The sequence below is a fragment of the Pseudochaenichthys georgianus genome, chromosome 22 (assembly GCF_902827115.2).
Source record: "Pseudochaenichthys georgianus chromosome 22, fPseGeo1.2, whole genome shotgun sequence".
Classification (NCBI taxonomy): Eukaryota; Metazoa; Chordata; class Actinopteri; order Perciformes; family Channichthyidae; genus Pseudochaenichthys; species Pseudochaenichthys georgianus.
The window spans coordinates 15,561,027-15,580,942 of record NC_047524.1 but is presented as its reverse complement, the minus strand read 5'-3'; the positions used below and the strand labels follow the sequence as shown (position 1 = coordinate 15,580,942).

The 19,916-nt window shown below is 41.5% G+C and overlaps 1 protein-coding gene across 5 annotated transcripts in view; it reads right to left on the bottom strand.

The window, feature by feature from the left end:
- Positions 1–19,916, bottom strand: part of LOC117467930 (protein unc-79 homolog) — a 33,626-nt gene that overhangs the window by 8,506 nt on the left and 5,204 nt on the right. For 3 of the 5 annotated variants that reach the window (XM_034111862.2, XM_071207239.1, XM_034111865.2), the window contains exons 4-32: positions 18,675–18,845; positions 18,412–18,507; positions 18,248–18,303; positions 16,374–16,503; positions 16,186–16,250; positions 15,039–15,127; positions 14,667–14,707; positions 14,259–14,287; positions 12,963–13,189; positions 12,568–12,739; positions 12,188–12,418; positions 11,710–11,900; positions 10,775–10,898; positions 9,583–9,735; positions 9,031–9,246; positions 8,659–8,886; positions 7,970–8,111; positions 7,224–7,303; positions 6,976–7,124; positions 6,444–6,601; positions 4,839–5,020; positions 4,540–4,741; positions 4,218–4,400; positions 3,524–3,592; positions 2,843–3,180; positions 2,545–2,727; positions 2,197–2,359; positions 1,833–1,982; positions 498–1,715 (exon numbers count right to left, since the gene is read on the bottom strand). In XM_034111862.2, the coding sequence (XP_033967753.1) occupies positions 498–1,715; positions 1,833–1,982; positions 2,197–2,359; positions 2,545–2,727; positions 2,843–3,180; positions 3,524–3,592; positions 4,218–4,400; positions 4,540–4,741; positions 4,839–5,020; positions 6,444–6,601; positions 6,976–7,124; positions 7,224–7,303; positions 7,970–8,111; positions 8,659–8,886; positions 9,031–9,246; positions 9,583–9,735; positions 10,775–10,898; positions 11,710–11,900; positions 12,188–12,418; positions 12,568–12,739; positions 12,963–13,189; positions 14,259–14,287; positions 14,667–14,707; positions 15,039–15,127; positions 16,186–16,250; positions 16,374–16,503; positions 18,248–18,303; positions 18,412–18,507; positions 18,675–18,845 (5,436 nt within the window). The remainder of the gene's footprint in view (positions 1–497; positions 1,716–1,832; positions 1,983–2,196; positions 2,360–2,544; positions 2,728–2,842; positions 3,181–3,523; positions 3,593–4,217; positions 4,401–4,539; positions 4,742–4,838; positions 5,021–6,443; positions 6,602–6,975; positions 7,125–7,223; positions 7,304–7,969; positions 8,112–8,658; positions 8,887–9,030; positions 9,247–9,582; positions 9,736–10,774; positions 10,899–11,709; positions 11,901–12,187; positions 12,419–12,567; positions 12,740–12,962; positions 13,190–14,258; positions 14,288–14,666; positions 14,708–15,038; positions 15,128–16,185; positions 16,251–16,373; positions 16,504–18,247; positions 18,304–18,411; positions 18,508–18,674; positions 18,846–19,916) is intronic. The other 2 variants (XM_034111863.2, XM_034111864.2) reach the window with 2 other exon arrangements.

The following is a 19,916-nucleotide window of genomic DNA, read 5'->3' as shown; positions in this document are numbered from 1 at the left end:
CAGGCAGGTAGGCCATCCAGTTATTTTAGCCTGGCCGGCTAAAATGATTGGTCGTGCTTTTTACAGTACTACGGCTTCCACAGATGAAAGCCGTAGTACAGATGAAATCTCGAGCCGGTTCCTACCCCATTGGTCATGTGTCATGTGCATGTGTGTTGGAGGAGGGGCTCTGTAAGGAAGTGGCAGATTTTTTCTGGCTGTGTATTTTCAAATTCTAGCGCACTCGAGCTGGTTTCTCCAAAATGACCCACCCCACCTTTAAGTGTAGACGATTTGTATTAAATTGACAAAAATGAAAAAAAAGTAAAGGTATGGTCCTAAAATAATTTTAGCTAAAAGCTTAAAGTAGGCTACTGACTTTCAACCAAGCTGTTCTAAAAAGTGTTTTTAGTGTATTGAATAAGCCTCTTTAAATATAAGACATCATCAAATGTACACACTTCCTGACCAGCACAGTGGTAAAAAAGGAATGATCTAAAACCATCGTTTTTTCGTACCTGTTTCCGTGGTCTGCTCCCCCCCCAGCTTGTCGAACATATTGAAGGTGATGTCCAGGTATTCCCTCTGGATGGCACTGACAGCGATCTTCCTCTGCTTCCGTTGTCGGGGAACAATCTGGATTTTAAACTCTGCTTCATCGTCCCCATTGTCAGGTTTTTGGTCGCTGTCTGCTTCATCAGCCATGTCGTCGTCATCTTCATCATCCCCATATTCTTCTTCGTCATTACTGTCCCCCTTACTTTTTTCCAGTGAGGAAGGAGGCTCGGCTTTGTCTTCCGGGATGTCCAAGAAGATTGTCCTACCAGAGGGACTGGTCCCGAGTCCAAAGCTGCTCTTTACCTCATCGCACATGTCGTCTAGCGAGAGGTCGGGGACATGTGGGGTCTTCCTCAGCATGTCTCTCTTCTGCTTTAGGGTCATGGGGCTTTCATGGCAGACATTTTCCAGTCTGTCAGGAAGATCCAGAGAGCTGCTGGGAGTCACACGGTTTAGTCTTTTAAACACTAACGTCTGCTCTGAGCCTCCCTCTCCCTTTTTGTCACTGGAACAGTCCTCTACACTCACCTGAACCACAGGAGACAGTCGCAAAGTATTGCTGCTAGCAGGGGAAGGAGTTAACTTTGGGCTGCCGTTGAACTTCGAGGACATGAGGGCGTTAAGGTCGAACTCCTCATCGCTTTCCACGATCCTCAGAGGAGGCAGTGGTTCGAACACCAAGGAGTCGCTGTCAGACATCGAGAGCAGCGAGTGCTTTTCGGGAATGGAGGTGCAATCGGAGGAGAGGTCGATGAGGTCTTGGTCCTCCTTCCCTTGAGCTGATCCTCCTAGCGAGCCCAGGTCCAGTTTGTCCTCAAAGGTCTCCATGCAGCTGAGGCGGACCTCAGGGATGACAGGCTTTGAGCCCCGCTGGTCCATGGCATCGCTGCCCTCCACCCGAACCGAAGAGCCATCAGATGATCCCTTGCCGTGATGCCTGCCATGATGCGACGTGCGATTGACCTCAGGGGGCGCCTGCATGTCGCAGCGATCAATGCAGGATTTACGTCTGTGTTCGTCCAGGTTGAAGAGGATGGAGTCAGTGTTGGAAATGTCCAGAGACTTCTGCTTGCGCATGGCCTGCAGCCGCTTCTTCCTGGTGCTCTCCTCCCTCACACAGTGCAGAATGCTGTCCTGAAGCGCGCTGGCTTCACGGTACTCTGACAGCTCAATTTCACCTGATTTTGAGAAGAAAAATTATACCTCATCCCAGTGAATGTAAAAACCCTCCTGTAATCTCAAAAATATGTTCTGCTGTTATACTACGTTTGAATTTGAAAGAGTCTGCTTCTTACTTCTCTTGGCATTCAGCTCCACCGGCTGGTACTTCACAGACTTGCTGCCACCAATCCTCTTCAGACGGGCAAAGAAGGTCTGTGACTCCTTGTTAGCGGCACCAGTCGGTGTGTCATGCACGTCTGACTCATCGAATACACTGTCCTCTTCTAAGATGGAGAGAAGTCAACTGGATCAATTGGAGTCATTTTCATCCCTTTTTGCCATCATTATCTACACGCTTTTTTCTTATTTGCAGTCACAAATGCTATCTTTTTAAGACATGAGTTCCCCGTAAAAGCAACAATTAAACAAATAATACAGCACACTTGATATTTGTGAGGACTGTTGTTGAGATAAACAACATCCTTTATTTTGCTTCACCTTTTTCTTTCTCGCTGTAGCGGCTCATGTTAGAGTTGTCGCTGTAGAGCGGTCCTGCTGTGGCGTGGGGACGGCAGCTGTGATATTGGGCATTCAGCGTATTAATGGTGATGTGAATCAGATGGAGGACCACTTTATTCCCTTCCATGTCTCTGTAAGGGTACTGTGGAGCACAGACAAATATAATAAGCTTATGTTTTCTCTTTGCAATCCAGCATGTATATCATATTAAGAAAATATACAGCAACATTCAGCAATCACTTAGAGGTGGAAAAAAACATATAATCTTGGGAGTGAATGAATATTCCATGCAATGAAAAGCCACTAACACAGAAATACAAATAGTACCTTATAGAGGATAACTAGCAGGGCTTTGAGCCACATCTGTCTGATGTGTGGCTTCAGGGCCCAGAGAGAGCATCGAGGCGGCTGCTGGAAGTAGTGCCTCAGCTGGGGGCACGTGCAGTACTTCAACACCTGGACCACCAGGGGGAGCAGCTGCTTCCCCAAACCAATATTGTAGTCCATCACCTAGAAGAATTAATGTTACACTGTCACATTCCTTACAATGTCTTACCAAAAATACCAGTTAATATGTAAATGAAGAAAATCTAAAATGTACGATAATAGACTATATGTCAGTCACTTGTGCAATGCCGGCGATGAAGGCATTAAAGCAGGTGGAGGTGCGCATCTTCTGAGGTGCAATCATGAAGCAGCCCTCCTGCTGGTCATAGCCGAGCAGTACGAACAGGTGGCGCTTCACTGTGTTGAAAGCTTTGGCACTGCCAATGTCGGCCTCGGCGCTGCTCTGGTCTTTGGACATAAATTTCATGAGCACCATCATGAGCTGGTGAACTGTCTGGTGATCGATGCCGGCGTCCTCGGGAAGCAGGTCTTTGATGACGGTGTCCTCCTCGGGAGACGGGGTCTGGCCTGCAAGAGGGGCTGAAGCGTCAGGGTTAAAGTGCGGGAGGAAAAGTACTGCAGAGAGGAGAGAGGGTGACCAGAAGGAAGGGTGCAAGCCCGGAGGGGTAACAACATAGAAGGAGGGGGGTCAACAACGCATCCTGTCCAGGTGGAGTGTTTATGGAATACATAAATGGGGTTAAACAAAAAAACAAGCTAGCTGTTAGCAAGAGTTTTACTTTTTCAGTGTCAGAATTAATGAATAATGAAAAAACAATGACTGTCTCCATGGAGCAAACATTGCTTTTTCATATTTTCTGTCATAATTTCAAGTAGCTTTATTGTTACTCATACTGCATTTTCCTCCAATATGATGTGGTTATGAAGAATAATGTTTCAGATTTAGGTTGTTATTTACCTGGCAGGACTTTCTCTATCATATCTCCCAGTGTCGGGGCAGAGTGCTCTTGCCTCGTAAGCCTTAGAGCTAAAAACCACATATGAAGAACACAATTTAAGATAACTCACAGGGGAGGTAGCACAGGACACATGTCTGAGCTTCACCGCCACATGTGCACACACAAACACATAAACACACAAAACAATATATGACCTCAAAACAGTGTAAAATCCAAGTGTTGTCAAGAACTAGGGCTAATCACAAATATCAAATGACCACATCATGTTTGACACCAACACAAGAAGCATCTCCCAGAACAATGAAAGTAATGACATTGTAGGGAGTTACTCCTTTATTAAACAAAGTGGTATTTAGACATTTAAGTGACATGAACGTTGAACAAACATGTGAGAAACATTAGGAAAATGGCTTACCTTTGGTAAAATAGTTTTTGCAAATAGAGGAGCATTTGTTTTACTCACAAGGACCAGGATTTGGGCTGAGATCACCACATTAGGACAACATCGCTTCTCTACATTAAAAGGGATGATTAACTGACTTGAAGATACAGTCAGGGATGTGACTGTATTTTCAGGTTGAAAAAAGCAACTATGAGGCACTTTAGAGGCTTTGCAAACACTATTCGACCACAGACTGAATGACAGTGACACAGGGTCAGATTCAAATTGACAAGCGAATCTGTGCTACTCACGAATACGGTTGCTTAGTGACTCAGGGAGGGAAAACGCCCGTTTAGACTCTGGTGGGGCTCCCTTCACACTGTCCCGGAGGGAGCGCACGCTCTTCTGGCGATTCCTGGCAAAGCGGGCCCGTCGTATCTTCCACATTGCTGCATCGCTGAGGTTGGCTACGTTGGTTCGTACTGCTGTGATGGCTGTCAACAACAATTAAAAAGAGTATAATTAGGAGCACTGTTAGGCTGAAATATTTATGGTACATTACATATTCTGTCAAGCAACACGCAGGGTAGTGGGAGCAGCTGTAAAAACGTCTGAATGGGGACAGCTACATACTAGTAGGGAAAGGAAACTCCTTGTTGCAGTCCAGGTGCAGCTGAGCCTCCAGAGATAGCGTTTCAAAACGGTTGACAAAGAACTCCCAGCTGAGCGCAGGAATGTCTTTCTTCAGGCAGTGCAGCAGCAGGAGCTTGCTGAGGATAATGGGCCGATCCCTCACGACAGTGTCAAACTGGAAATCCAGGCACAGGCATAAACCCTGTATAATAAACAACACACAAAGGGACATGAGCGGTTAGATAACACACATTAAAGTCCAATAAGAATTGGTTTTAAATGGGGCCTATCAGGGTCACCTGCAGGGCCGGTCTCTTGATGGTGTCCAGCAGCAGGCGGGCCCGCGTGGCCACGGCTGGGTTGACGTCCTCCACAGACGCCAGGAAGCAGCAGAAAGCTTGAGCCAGGGAATATTTCAGCAGGTGGTTTTTGGTCACGGCCCCGATGTCCAGGAACCGACACAGAACTGCTACCTTTTCCACTGAGGGTTATCATAGGAATACAGAGTTAACAGGAACATTACACCATAGGAAGAGACAACTGAGCTGCCACATGTTCGGCCATAATTAACTCAATATAATAAACAGAACCAGCTATGAGGTCATAAAAGAAGATAAATGAACGTGTTACCTTGGGTCCCTTGAAAGACGCTATATAAATCCAAGCTATTATTATTATTATTTAGCTCTCCATGTCAGCATATTTGTCTTCACATAATGCATGGGTGTATCAATATGGATTCTGTTTTTAAAGAGCTTAGGAATAATGTAATAAATGATATTAATAATAAAGTACATATTTTCTACAAACAATATTTCCAAATGTCATAATATCTGTAATTATTTAATGCAAAATGTATAAACCGAGTCTCATACGCTATCTTCTCCAATGGCGTAAAAGCAAAAAGCAAAAGTTTTTAGTATAATGCTAAGCTATAATGCTCATAAATGTATTAGTCCCCAGGATGGTGTTCACATACACAAAGATATTGACCACACAATGTCCCACATTCCCAGTGAGGAACAAAATAAGAATGCATTTAGTCTTGAAGAGTAATTTAGTTTTTTTAACCTCGACTCGAATCAAAATCTATTAGAGACACTTTCTTTTTTATAGCAGAAATCAATACACTTTCACCCAATGGATACCACATACTGTGGACCACTAGGTGTCAGTGTGGTCACTGTGGTGGTTAAAAGACATTCCAGAGTAGCCCCACATTGCCTATTCTTCACATTTAAAGGTTGTAATTATATATATAAAAGCTATATTTGAATGATTTATGTCCATAATTATATCTGTTTCAACACTGCTAATGAGAGGGTGTGATAACATCATCATTCCACATATGATATGATGATATCAACCATCAGGATTTGATTTTGTCATAATTTTACTAGATAAAGACAATGACTGAATGTATTTTAACATTTTTATGGTGTTTATATACACAAAAGGCTAATATCTGTATACCTTTTCAGAAGTGTTAACCATATTTTCGGGGATATTGTAGTTCTATTATTCTCCTGTTTCCCTTATTTCATATACTGAGTCAGAGGACCTGTCCTCTGCCCTTGTCTCAAGGTCATACTTAAGATATAAATCCCACAATTCCTCTTTACCGCCGTTTGAACCACACGGTAACCATGACAACAGGAAGAGATATGGGCAGGAAGTGGTTTAGGTAGCATATTATATAAACAGACTGGGGGTCGTCTAATGGTTCATTCATTACCACCTCGTTTGCAAAATAAAATAAATTCAAAAATGAACGGTTTAGTCTCAACATGATGAGCTTGATGAGGTGTTAATACCTAGATAGGAGGTTAAATATAATCCTTTGAGCAACAAAAAGCAGATTAACAATGTATGTTATTTTACACCATGAGCTATAAATCTCTCACCCGCTTCAAATCGTATTTTCCAGTCTTTGCTGTTGAAGTTTGTGTTGATGAGGTTCCAGAAGATGTCCGCCCCGTGCGACAGAGACAGAGCGTGGAGAAGCTGAGGCACAGCCAGGGAGGCCAGCTGGCAATACTCTGACTTCAACATGGACCACAGACTGAAACACACACACACACACACACACACACACACACACACACACACACACACACACACACACACACACACACACACACACACACACACACACACACACACACACACACACACACACACACACACACACACACACACACACACATTGCTGTCAAGGAGTGTGTTCTGTCTGTACCTGTATAGAGAGTATGTTGCCATAGGTTTATCTGTGGCCATCTCTAAGTTCAGTTGCTATGTTTTTCTGTTTTTCTGTGTGTATATCTGACAAATACAACAAATATCCCTCTGGGACAATAAATCAAAACAGAAACTCTAACATGAATAAAACATTTTCCCACAGTTTTGAATCAAAAAGCCTGTCAGCACAGCACACACCTGGGGATGAGCATCTTTTCCTGGATGTAAGCCAGAAACTGAGGGTGATCCTTGCGGGCCAAATACAAACACTCTCCATGGAGACACAGGATCTTCAGACAGTTCAGCATGTTGAAAAGGATGTCAGGCTCCTCAAACTTAGACATTTCCTGAATACAGACAAAATGTGTGACTCAAGAGTTGACCACACTCAAGTAAATCACAGAACATATTTTTTAATGGCTCTTTTTTTCTCGGTTTTATTATACCTGCAGAACGGTGTATATGAGCTTTAAAGACACAGGGAGCTGCTGGTAGCAGAACTTCTTATCAGAGTTATTCTTCATGGCTAGAAGGAAGAGTGTGGTGTTAGAGACAACGGAATGTTCAAATGACTCTGCACCTTGACAGATCAGACATGGTTAAGTGATGAGTGTTTCACATATGGATGCTAACACCAGTCCTAAATTGATACCACTTTTACTTCTATATGGTAAATGTGATGCTAGATCTGGTAGCCCTTTAGCTTAGTTTAAAGACTGTAAACAGTGGGAAATATGTAGTTCCTCCTGGTCAAGAAATAATAAGGTACATACATCGCAGTGAAACTGTGTGGGTTATGGTGTAAAATAGATAGCAATACAAGTGCCGGTAGGCTGATTTTATTGCCTTTTGATATAGTTAGGCTAGCTATTTCCTGCTAGCTACTAGCGGTAGCTTTTATTTGCCATAGGCCTACAAACATGAGAGTGGTATCAATCTTCTCTTCTTACAGGTGGCAAGAAAGCAAAACATGTCTGCCAAAATGTTGAACTTTTCTTTTAAATATAAATCTACAGCTAACAACTGGTAAATAGGCTATAGCAAAATAGTTTAGCTTAGCTTCAGAAAATAAGCATATTTCTTAAGATGGGGAATTATTGGTATTCTTCTGGCAGTAAAAAGTAAAAAAAACATGTTTTGTCATGGCTAACACATTTAAAGATGTTTAAATGTGTAAAGAACTGGTACACACATGGGTTATCAGGAGACTTGTTCGTGGGGTTTTCGGTGTGCACGCCCTTTTGGCTGTCTCCTTCCTGACTTCCATTTGATGCACCGAGGGAGAAATCTGGCCCCGACATAAGCAAGGTCTCCTCCAAACAATCTGTAGGTTCCTGCAGGACAAATAAACACTGTCATAATGTCTCATTTATATATTTCATCCTCATTAGTAATTCAGCTCAGCGTGATTTCCATTTCATAATTTAAAATGTCTGTTACCTGCCGGTCCGCTGCAACTCTGACTACTTTTAAATCCAGGCTGAAGATTTTTCTTTTTGCCCCTGCTTTTAATTGAACTATTCACATCTTAAACTGCACTGTAACTTTTTCTTTTAATGTTTATTTTATTATCTTTGCTTTTTAATGACTGTTTTTAAATGCCATTTTCTTAATGTCTTTCATTTTTTGTAAAGCACTTTGAATTGCCTTGTGTTGAAAGGTGCTATATAAATAAACTTGCCTTGCCTTGCCTTGTTAGATGTCACAAACAAAAGAGACAGAGGTTGAAATTATTTATGAACATATTTTCATTTATAACAACATTATCTCGGCCATGCACGTTTGGGACATGGGGGGTTTACATGGCATTCATTTAAAAGCCCTGCTTAATGCACAGAATTCAATTATATGAGACCAATTTAAATTCATGCTGTGTCTCACCACAAGGTGGATCTCTTCTCGGGGGGTCAGCCTCTCCAGGAGCTCACAGCCCAGCTGGTAGCACAGGATACTGGATTGGCACAGGCTGCACTCCAGGGCTTTGTCATCCTTCTGGCAGGTGTGAGTGCCCCCCCACGGGGCTTGGAAGACGTTATTGACAATGCCCACGATATCCTTCCCCAGGCTGCTGTCTAGACCCAGCATCACACCGTCATCCTGGAGCTCCATCTGGACAGCAAGAGATGTGACCATAAAAATGGGGCAACAAAGTGGAGCCATGAAACTAAATAAGTTCCCTTTGTAAAATATCATCACCAATGAGAATCTGAAATAGTCCCTTTAGGAAAAAATGTTTTGGGAAGGTGTGGTCACCTGCTTTAGGATGAGGTCAAACATGAGGATGAAGCAGCCAAGGTTCATGTCATCATCATCACAGTCCAGATCCAGAGCGCAGTGGCCGGTGGCGTGACCCAGGTTTTTGAATGGGCTGCAGCGCAGGGGGCTACGGAAAGGGCTCCTGAAGGGGCTGGGGAACGGACTGAGGGTGTTGTGTTGCCCGCGGCGTCCTGGATCTGACACCACGCTCACCTACAAGCAAAGATTACATCACTTTATAAAGTAGAGTGAATGTGTTTAACTTCAAATTCAAACCATGTGTGCTTCTGGCAGTCTTTAAATCTTCATGTCCCCTGTTTACTGTCATGACATGATGAGTGCAGAGTTGCTCTGCTTTAAATTTCAAAGGTAAATCCACATCACAGTCAAGTTAAATTAGGATCTCAAAAGGAGCTATATTTAGACATTGCCTGTTACCATGGTAACAAACATTACATGCCAATTAAAGGTATAAAAGAAAAAAAGAATATAAATGTGTCATAATCAAACAGCCAAATGTGTCAGGTGATGTTTTGGTTGAAGTGTCACCCTGCGAGCGCCAGTCCCCCCAGCCCCAGTGTTTGTCAGATCTGAGGCACGAGCCTTCCTCTGATTGGCCAGCTCCTTCAAAGAGTTCACTCCATCAGAGAACATCCCGATCAGCAGCTGAAGAGGCACCACAATGTCCAGCTCTGACAGCACCTGAGTCCAAACAACATAAGGGTTCATTCACACTAATAAGTCAAACAAATTATTTTCCTACATACCGAAAGATCTGCCACTTTCTCAACACAAGGGGGAAGAGGTTAAAGCAATTGTGTACATACTAATCAAAGCATTGAAAGATAATTCATTAAATGTGTTTTTCCAGAAACACATTTTCAAGTTACTCAGGATGTCCTGGTAGGTGGGGTTTTGTATGTAGTTATTTGTTCCTGTTTTATTTTTTTAATCATGTGACTTGTTTTACTTCTTGCCTTTTCCCCGCTTCCTGTTTTCTGTCACACCTGTGTTACATTAGTTGAATAGGGCCTTGTGTATTTAGTCTGTGTGCTTTCCCTCTTTAGGGTTGGATGCTCTGTGTTTGCTGTGTGAGTTTTCAGAGGTACACTATGCAGAGTAAAAAACACATATTCTCTGTCTAATTTGAATGTGCCCTATTTTATGAGGGCGGATGCAAACTTTTATTTGTGACAAAAAACTTGAAACTGATCCATGTATACAGGCAGCAAGCTGTGAGTGCATATGGGATGAAAGGCAAAATCCCTCCTATCACTCTAAAATTGCTTCAGTGACCCAGATCCATATTCAGCAGAGCCCCTGCTCAGACTCTCACACTCTATGACAACCTGTTCAATTCACACGCACTGTGGACAGAACCACAGGATGTGAAATGGACACGAGACAGTGTGTTTGTGCATGCGTGTTTGTGTGTGTGTGTGGGTGTGTGTGTGTGTGTGTGTGTGTGTGTGTGTGTGTGTGTGTGTGTGTGTGTGTGTGTGTGTGTGTGTGTGTGTGTGTGTGTGTGTGTGTGTGTGTGTGTGTGTGTGTGTGTGTGTGTGTGTGTGTGTGTGTGTGTGAGGGAGGGAGGGAGTGTGTGTGCGTGTGTGCGTGTGTGCGTGTGTGTGTGTGTGTGTGTGTGTGTGTGTGTGTGTGTGTGTGTGTGTGTGTGTGTGTGTGTGTGTGTGTGTGTGTGTGTGTGTGTGTGTGTGTGTGTGTGTGTGTGTGTGTATGTGCTTACATGCAGCCACAGCAGAGCCTGCTCCTGCACAGACGCTGGGTAGCCAGAGAATCTGCAGCTGATGAAGCCAAACATTTCTTCCATGGAGAAGGGCAGCGGGCACAGCTCAATATCAAACATCTTACTGTAAGCAGAAGGCACAACAGAATATAACATTCCTCGGAAACTGTTACACAATCAGTAATGTTTATCTGACTCCTGTTATAACATCCTCCTGTTTATTTATTCAGTACACACAAAAAGAAAAAAAAATGTTTTGTGCCCAGTCATTTCCGTGTTATTTTGCTGAGAATACTGTTTGTGTTTCCATGAAAACTAAAAACACAACTTGTTGTATTTCAATTTGTGCACAGTTTTTAATTGAGCAACTAGCTGTTTTTCCCCTGCTTCCAGTCTTTATGCTAAGCTACGGTAATTAGCTTCTGGTTCACAGAGACCTTAGTAGTACTCTATCAGCAACTCTTTTCAAGAAAAATAAAAAGCCGGAAAATGTATCCACCCCTCCAATCTTAAAATGTTATGTGCTTTAAAAGCTAGTGTCATGCATTATAGACCATTGAAGTAGTATTTTTGGAAAGAGCCTTATTTCCCTGATTCTGTGGACTTCAAACCAATCATTTATCTTTCATGTTAGGGGCACTACAAAAACTGCTATCAGGCTAAATGTTATCTGCACTGGAAATATTTTTAACATAATGTAATGTTGTGGGCAGTTTGCCAGTCATACCTGGGAGTAATAAAATAACACCAGCAAGTGACACAACTGACATCAAGGTACAGATTGTCACTACATTTTTCATAAAGGGTACATCAGAATAAGCACAGCTACATATAACTTAGAACATTTTCACCCCTGCTAATATGGAATAAGACACATTTCTTTATAACAGTAATAACAACTACAACACGCAAACACTTGGAGGTGATGGATGTACCTGAGCACTTCCCGGAACTCTTTGAGCTGGTTGTCGGGCACCTCGGTGCGGATGGACTCCAACCACTCAGGCATGAAGCACTCCCACAGCGGCTGACTGATGACATTGTAAGGTATCAAACACAGGATCCGATTCAGGCCCTCCTTCAGCTGGGTCACTGTGCTACAGGACTTGTCCCAGTAACCTCCAACCTGGGGAAATGTGTGGATGGAGGGAACACAGCCAAGATCATTCAGATGTGACAGGTGACTTACACTACTTAGTTTTTAAACATCATGGCTTCAGTGAGATGCCGACTAAATGATATGCAGAAATGTTGCAAAGTGCACCATATTCAAAACCTAACCAGAGTTAAAACACATATAAACATATGGGATGCTCATTAGCTGGATATGTGTTGTTATAATGTTCATGTTGGTTCTGTTTTAGAAAAATAACCATATACTGTGTGTTCAGTTGACCTGGATCGTGGCCTTACCCTGGCAAACTCAACAGGCTTGGGCAGCAGACACATCACCATGACGTCAAATCTCACATCGCACACTGTCTTTAACCACTTGGTGACAAACTGAGGCTTTAGCTTCTCCACCAGGCTTCCGACCTCATCGTCCATCATGTAGGCGGTGGAGTGAAACCACTGGAAGACCATGCTGACCAGCCGAGCCAGACTCTCTGTCGGCGTGTTCTCATTGGGTGTGCACAGGCTCACCTGCAGATACACATGAGTGAAGGTCAGACAAGAGAACTCATTAGTCAGGTAACCATGCATTCATCACTGTAGAGATAAGAGGCCATGCACTGCACATATCCTTATCTCTAAACTTCCTGTTATTGACAGCCACAGCAGTGATTACACACCAGGAACCAGATGCCGAACTGACTGAGGAGCCGCTGGTCGTGCTGGTCGTCCTCCTTGTTGTCAAACTCGATGTTGTCCAGGGAGTGGTGGGAGGCGGACAGGCCCATCTGACGACGTCTGTTCATCTCAAACTCGCGCTGTTCTGCATGAATTTCTGCCTCCTTGAGAAGACTGGAGGGATATGGAGAGGATAACAGAGGGTTCGCAGGGTTATATTGATAGATTAAGAGCAGGGGAGAAGCTGAAAACACACAAACAAATATCCTGACATGGCATAGATATTAATGATCAAATGCTGTGTCGTATTGTTGGCCATGTATTCATTGAAAACCATGTTTCACAGCATTACAGGCGTATGCCCTCTAACTGCGGCTGTGTTAACGCTGTGATGTACCTTATAACAGCTTCAACAGTGCACACAAGCTCCTCTGCTCCGCACTCGCGGGTGTTGATGGGAGGGGGCGAGGTCTGGTACAGATGGGTCTCCGCCGCAGCCCCCACCTCGCTGTGGTGGTTGACATGGCAACGCTTGCAGTAGCGGACAGGCCGGTTGCCATGGCGCCCACAGCAGCCAGCCGAGAAGCAGGTGACCACGGCCCTCCTCACATGAGAGCTACAGTTCTACAAAGCCAAGAAACAGGGGAAAGTAGGCGGAGGAGATCAGTTTATTTCTGTTCTGGGCACTAGGCAACACAATTAAAATATGCCACAATCACAGCCAATAATGCATTTTGACAAGTCTCTAAAAATAAACATATTTCTGGCCTCAAAAGCAACTGCTCTGACTTTGAATGTCGTACTCTCCAATATGAATTTGTTTAGAGATGTTGATCTGTCAGAAAAAGTCTTTATGTGTCCCCATGGCGTCTCAGGTTTCTAAAAATAAAATGATGGCACTCGAGGACCATCCTAATCTGATCAGCCTCTAATCTTGTGCCATTAGAGAGATGCATTGCTCCCTATCAAATTAACATATCTGTCCTATAATGGTGAGTTCTCTCATTTACTCAACCAGCTTTCAACAGAAAAGCACAACCCTGATGTTACTGTTATTTATTTACAGTACGTTCTATGTTTGGGTTTTATGGTATATTTATAACTAGTTATTCCCAGATGGAGATGGCAGAGCTGGTGTAAATCCTGGTGGGAGTTCAAAAAAGGTTTTCTGAAACGAGTGTGACAAAGCCTGATCAGAAAGGGAGGTAGTGGATTATAAAACCCCCGGGCAAACCAGGAAGGAGGCCGTTTACTCTGACAACACCGGGCAGCTGCTAGGCCTGTACCTAGATCATCTCACACTTTCCCTGGGTCTCCCTGGAAACCAGCTGGGAGTACTTGCCCTCAGCAGTGCGTTCAACTACAGCGAGCAAACATCATGCCCCAGCAGCTTCATTTGAAATTATGTGGCATTTCCAGTGAATGGACTTCTCAATGAAAAACATGTCAGGTTTATAAATGAATGAGCTACCTATCACAGGTGAAAATGGATTTTGTGAAAATGTCTTCCACAAGGTTAACAGTTTATCATTCTGATGTAGTGAAGATCTGTAACAACAAGCACTGCAAATGTTTATTTGTCCTAAATAAAGGGAAACATTGGATAATGTTCATTATGACACCGAACTGTAGAAGGATGGATCACAAGAGAAAATGAGAGTGTAGGCAGCTGCAGTACAAATACAAATATTACCTTCTTTTGACAGATGGCAGATATCTCCGCTGCAAAGACAAATCAAACAAACTTTAAATTTGCAGGCAACGAAAGTAGCTTGTAAAATCAGTCATATGTTTAATTGGAAAATGAAAACTGTTCTTTAAACCTCATATACAAAATGAAGCAGCTTTTACCAATGAAATACAGCTCCAATAATAACATATTATGTATTCATAATATATCAGCCCACTGTAAAGAAAAGCTCCCTTTTCTACTGCAAAGCACAAATTACTTTTTAAATCAGATTTATTGAATTTATATCCTCAGAAACAAAACGTTCTTTAGATTGTACATTTGACTGAATATTGTAACATGTCTCCTTGTCTGTGGGGAAAGAGACAGACTGAGAGACTCTCAGACACCTTGTTGTTTGTGAACGCTCACCTTGGGGCAGGAGGACATCAACAAGCCATTCAGCGTGGTCCCTGAAAAGGTCAGAGTAAAGTAAAATGCTTGATGTACAGACCAACACATATGTTACAGAGCTGCAACACAAAATATTTCCCTTCAATACCTCACAGAAGACAAAAATAGAGAGTTATAACATGCTATATGCTGGAGAAAATGAGAAACAAGTGACTGCGTAGTTTCATTATGATGATCTCATTATCAGCACAAGGGAATTACGTAACCATGGCGATGCATTTCCCCTGGGAAAAAGTGAGGAATAATGAGACAGGCAGAAGGTGATGTAGTTTTTGAATGGCATCATATTGAAGGAGGGGGATGAAGGTAGGAGGTGAAACAGATGCCTACCCTGCTATCCTCTGGCTGCACTCCTCGCATATATAAAGAGGAGGGGGCTTGTCTCCCAGGGCAACAGAAAGAGTAGGATCTATACACATCTGCAAAGTAAGAGAGGTATTGTTAAAACATGAATGTGGTATTGAATAACATTTTATTTTCCTAAAAACAATAAGTAAATAAACAATTTATGCAAATGTAGGGACTGTACGAAAATACCAGTGGTGAGACAATATGGAAATACATTTGAATAATATCCAAAAATGCATAAAGAGCTTACATAGGGGCATTACAATTTAAACAAGGTAATGGAATGATCATTTTCACATTACAAAAAAACTCCCATGATCCAACCCCCTTTTTGAATTCCTTACCAACCAAATAAGTCCCTGAGAATTGAATTTCATATTGATAATTTGCTAAGCAAACATTTTCCATTGTTCCCTTCACATTGTGCTCTCCAAGGGTAGTACATCATAATCTTGCCAAATAAATCATGTGACACCTATATCTGTCTCCCCACGCCTCTGTGTGGATGGCTGCGTGCATATGTTGCTCTCTGTTTTCTTGCAACCTGTGCCTGGCCCTGTGCTAAACCTTAATGCTCAGATGGTGCACTGCACTGTAATTTACTGTGCTCACTTGATGCCACCTTATCCTCAAGGGCTGCACGGGGTCACCACTTTCAATTAAGCCCCCCTCCCCTGTACCCCCTCCCTGCACCTGGTAATTGAAATCCGGCCCCAGTCCGTGCCCCTGTTTCTACTTTATTAGTCAGTTTTGAGCACAGTTGAGTAAAGGCAGGTGAAGATTATAAAGCAGAGCAGCGACAGCAGAGACTGGAGCATGTACCATAGAAGCTGATATCATTACCCACTCCCACAGCTGCCCTGATTTATTTACCGAGCAGCTCACAAAAGAAAACACACCGACACGCACAGTTGAACTCTGAAAGGCAGTCTGACACATGCCCAACGCATTCCCAAAATGGTTATCGAGGGATTTTAAATACAGAGCTTGCAGTTAATATGTCCTTAAAATATGGCATACGGCATTGTAGACATACAGGAATGTGGGATCCACAACCACAAACAGGCCATGGAATGTAGTGTAATGTTTAAGGCTTATTTAACACAAAAAAAAGTAATACTGAAGTCACCTTGACAGCCGGTTTATTGATGGCATTGTGGCACTCAATGTGTTGACAGTGGATGGGGTTCCAGGCTTATCCAGGAAATAGAAGAGTCACAAGGCAGTATAAAAGAAAAACGAAGGAAAATAGGGGACATGTTAGACTTTAGTCAGTTTAACGACACAATAAGCAGAAGATGTGTCAGAGAGTCTGACCTGTGTACTGAAGCCCCCTGTATTCGATGATGGCTCCTGGTGGCTTCAGGTTGGGCCAATAATGAAACAGCATCTGTACAGCCGGAGGCTTGACTTGAGATGGGCCATAGGATATGACATAAAGAAGGTCCTGTAAAGTATAAACATCAACAGGAATCAAAAGGGGCAATGACATTTCAAGAATTGTAATAATTATCAATGGAAGGCAACTAGTTGTAGATTTTCTATCCAACATATTTTGTATCCCTTTATAAAATAAATGTTGCTCTATGTTTATAAAATACTTTCGACGTTACATATTTTTTTGTAGAAAATGTTTTAACGTTTTTTGTAAATACTGAAGGCCTTTTTTTCTAGGACATCGCTATCGGAAGCTTGCAACTGTAGGCTAGACTTTTAGCTTTGTTAGCATAAACATTAGGAGCAGCCGCACCCTGACATTTAAAAACAAGCGGTAGTTTTAGGGTTAGCTATGGGTTATATATTTCAGTTTTTGTAAAGATGTATTATGTTGTATGACATGTCATGTTTTTCTACTTTAGCTTAAGTAGGATATTATGTTTGCCTTTTAACAGAGCCAGCAAGCTGTTTCTAACTTTTTCCAGTGTTTAAGCTAATTTAATGCTGGATGCACTTGCTTTAGGTCGGTGGTGTTGTCTTCTCTCTCAGCAAGAAAGCTACTAAGAACAGTTCCCGAAATGTAGAGCATTTAAAAATTATTCAAGGAAACAATGGACTACAGTAACGTATCCTCACCTAAAGGTAGGAATAACTGGTGTCTGCTTTGCTAGCTATATGTTGTGTCATGAGAATGAGACTTTTGCCCACATTGCTATGTCGTGCTTTGTTTACAAACATGTATAGAGCCAGCTCGGAAAGTTATAAAGATATTGACGGATTTGAATTTGACGGATCAATAACTCATAAACAAATCGGTGTTAAAACACATAATAAGTCTCTTAAGAACTGTAGTAAGAAGAAAATACACGCTAAGACCTAATTTTCCACAAAAAGCTGGACAACTTACATTGGTCTCTGACTTATCTGCGGCTGAGAGAGACAAGTGTACAGGGACCGTCTACAAATTGCAACGGCGAAAGGACAAAAATATCATGTCATAGTGAAGTGCAACCAGCATCCCCTCACACATTAATGGTCTACTGGTAAGATTACAAAATAAAAAGAAATATAATTTGAAAAATGTAAAATTGTATAATAACTTAACTATTATACTATTATATAGTGTTGCACAAAATCACTTAGTAATGGTGACATTGACATTACACATCTTGTTTGCCTTGTATTCTGTGTATACACAACAATTAAAGTTTAAAAAAATGAACTTGTGTCTTTTACAATGTCTTTGCTATAACATATAATATAATATGTGTTCACTGGAGTCCCACTTTTTAACACTTTAGGCAGGTCCACACGTGTTTAATTAAAAACAGCACTGGATATTTTTTTCAAACCTATTTAGGTAGTTTAACCAAATAGCGCCACTTGATTTTCGTAGCATTAAAACGAGGAGGTATTGGACATTTTGCACAAAGAAATTCACCCACATTATACTAAAGCATATTTCTTCAAACCAAGTGTTGTGTTTAAACCAGTAGGAGAGATTAATGTGTAGGGTTATTTTGGTAGAATTTTACTGTATGAAAAAGAAGTTCGAAATATTTGTGTAGTATATTGTTTAAGAGTTGCATTTTGTAGACTGTCCCTGCATGCTCGTCTCTCCTCTTGACCCCCATAAAAGAAATATTTATTTTTCTTATCAGAATTTAGTTGAACCTACGTAACGTTATGACTTCAGCTCACTGTTTTTACACAAATGATCTCATATCTGTATTATGTGTTTATATGACACGTACCTTCCACACTTCCTGTTTGTGCTTCATTAGACACTCCAACAATTGACAGTGATATACTAGGAAGAAGAAGAGACCAGCTTAAGGAATGAGCCATTACCACACAACATTACAGTGAAGGTTTTCTTTGTATGCAGGCTTGGAAAGCAGCCGTTATGATGGTTTACCTGGATTTGTTGTGTACTGCATTGCAATCATGAGCATAGAGGATGCAGACAGATTGACATAGGCAGGGACTCCACCCTCCCTCCGAGTGGAGCCCACTACACACAAGCAGGGAGGAGAAAAATAAAAATGTACTTTATGCTCTGTTCAATATAGTAGCATATTTATTAAATGAAATAGGATAAATACAATTAATGAATCACTAATTATCTGAACCTAATTAATTTATGACAGGAAGTGAATTAGTTGTCTAAATGATACTCACATATAGCCATGGGGAGGAAAGAGGTGCTCAAGTACTCAATGATGTCTTTGTGAAGGAAAGGGGGAAATGTGGCTAAAGTGGAGATCATTGTATAGGGCAAAGTGCTGAGAATATCATCACTGAGAAAGGGCAGGAGGCAAGTTGTTGTGTAAAATATGGACTGTCCCAAATCTGAGGGGAAAGGGAAAAGGGCAAAAAAAAGGACAGAGAGATACACAGAGACTCATTCAAATAACAGTACATACAGTATTCACATACTGTATGCAGTTGCAGATGTCATAATTACATGAAGTTTCAGTCATAAGATAATTTACATACTAAAACATTTTAACAGTGAAATAAAGAAGAACATTTGCCATATGAACTCTAGCTGAGGGCGGAGAGCTTTCTTTAACAGCCACTAAAGTACAGTTTGCCCCCAGGAAAAGTTGAGCATTCAAGTCAAGGAGATAGGTTTTCATGCTTTTGAGCTTCTTTAACAGTGGTAAAATATTTATGAAAAACAAGAGCACTGACTGTGATGCAGCCTAGGTCCATGAAAAACATTGCAGATAATATTCATTCTCACATATATTCTAAATGTATTGAAAATAAAAAAAGGAATCACTTTCTCTGATGTCTACGTTTAAAACACGTTATAAACATACTTAGAGCACTGTTAAAATCCAACATTTTCAATATTTTGTAATGCTTTTAAATAATAATCATAACACACTTTAAAGCAATTTCTAGTTACTTATCAAATCTAGTATCATAATACTTTATGATTTTCACTGACATTTTTCACAAGGATCATATCAAAATTCCCATAGTAATAATCATTCATAATAATCAACAATTGTATTATAAATGCTTTATAATGTCTTCAGAGAATTGTTTGAAAAGCATTAGGAATATTAATGAGTGCATATAACTATAATTATACAGCTATATAACCAGATTAAAACACAATATAAGTATTTTTATACTGCATTATAGACATTGCCATCATAGAAAGTGTTTCCAAATACACATAACATTAGCCTAACTTTCCCATTTAACCTATTTACTTGCACATGACAACATAAGTAAAACATTTCTCCCACTTTACATAACACACATGCAATCAAGTATGATACACAGAAGAGAAGGCCTATGTCTGGTGTATCCAATGGCTTATGAACGATTAAGTTGACTGGATCCAGCGTGCTCCCAATCACCCCATGCATCCCTCAAGATCCTCAGCAGGACTTCTCTCCTCCA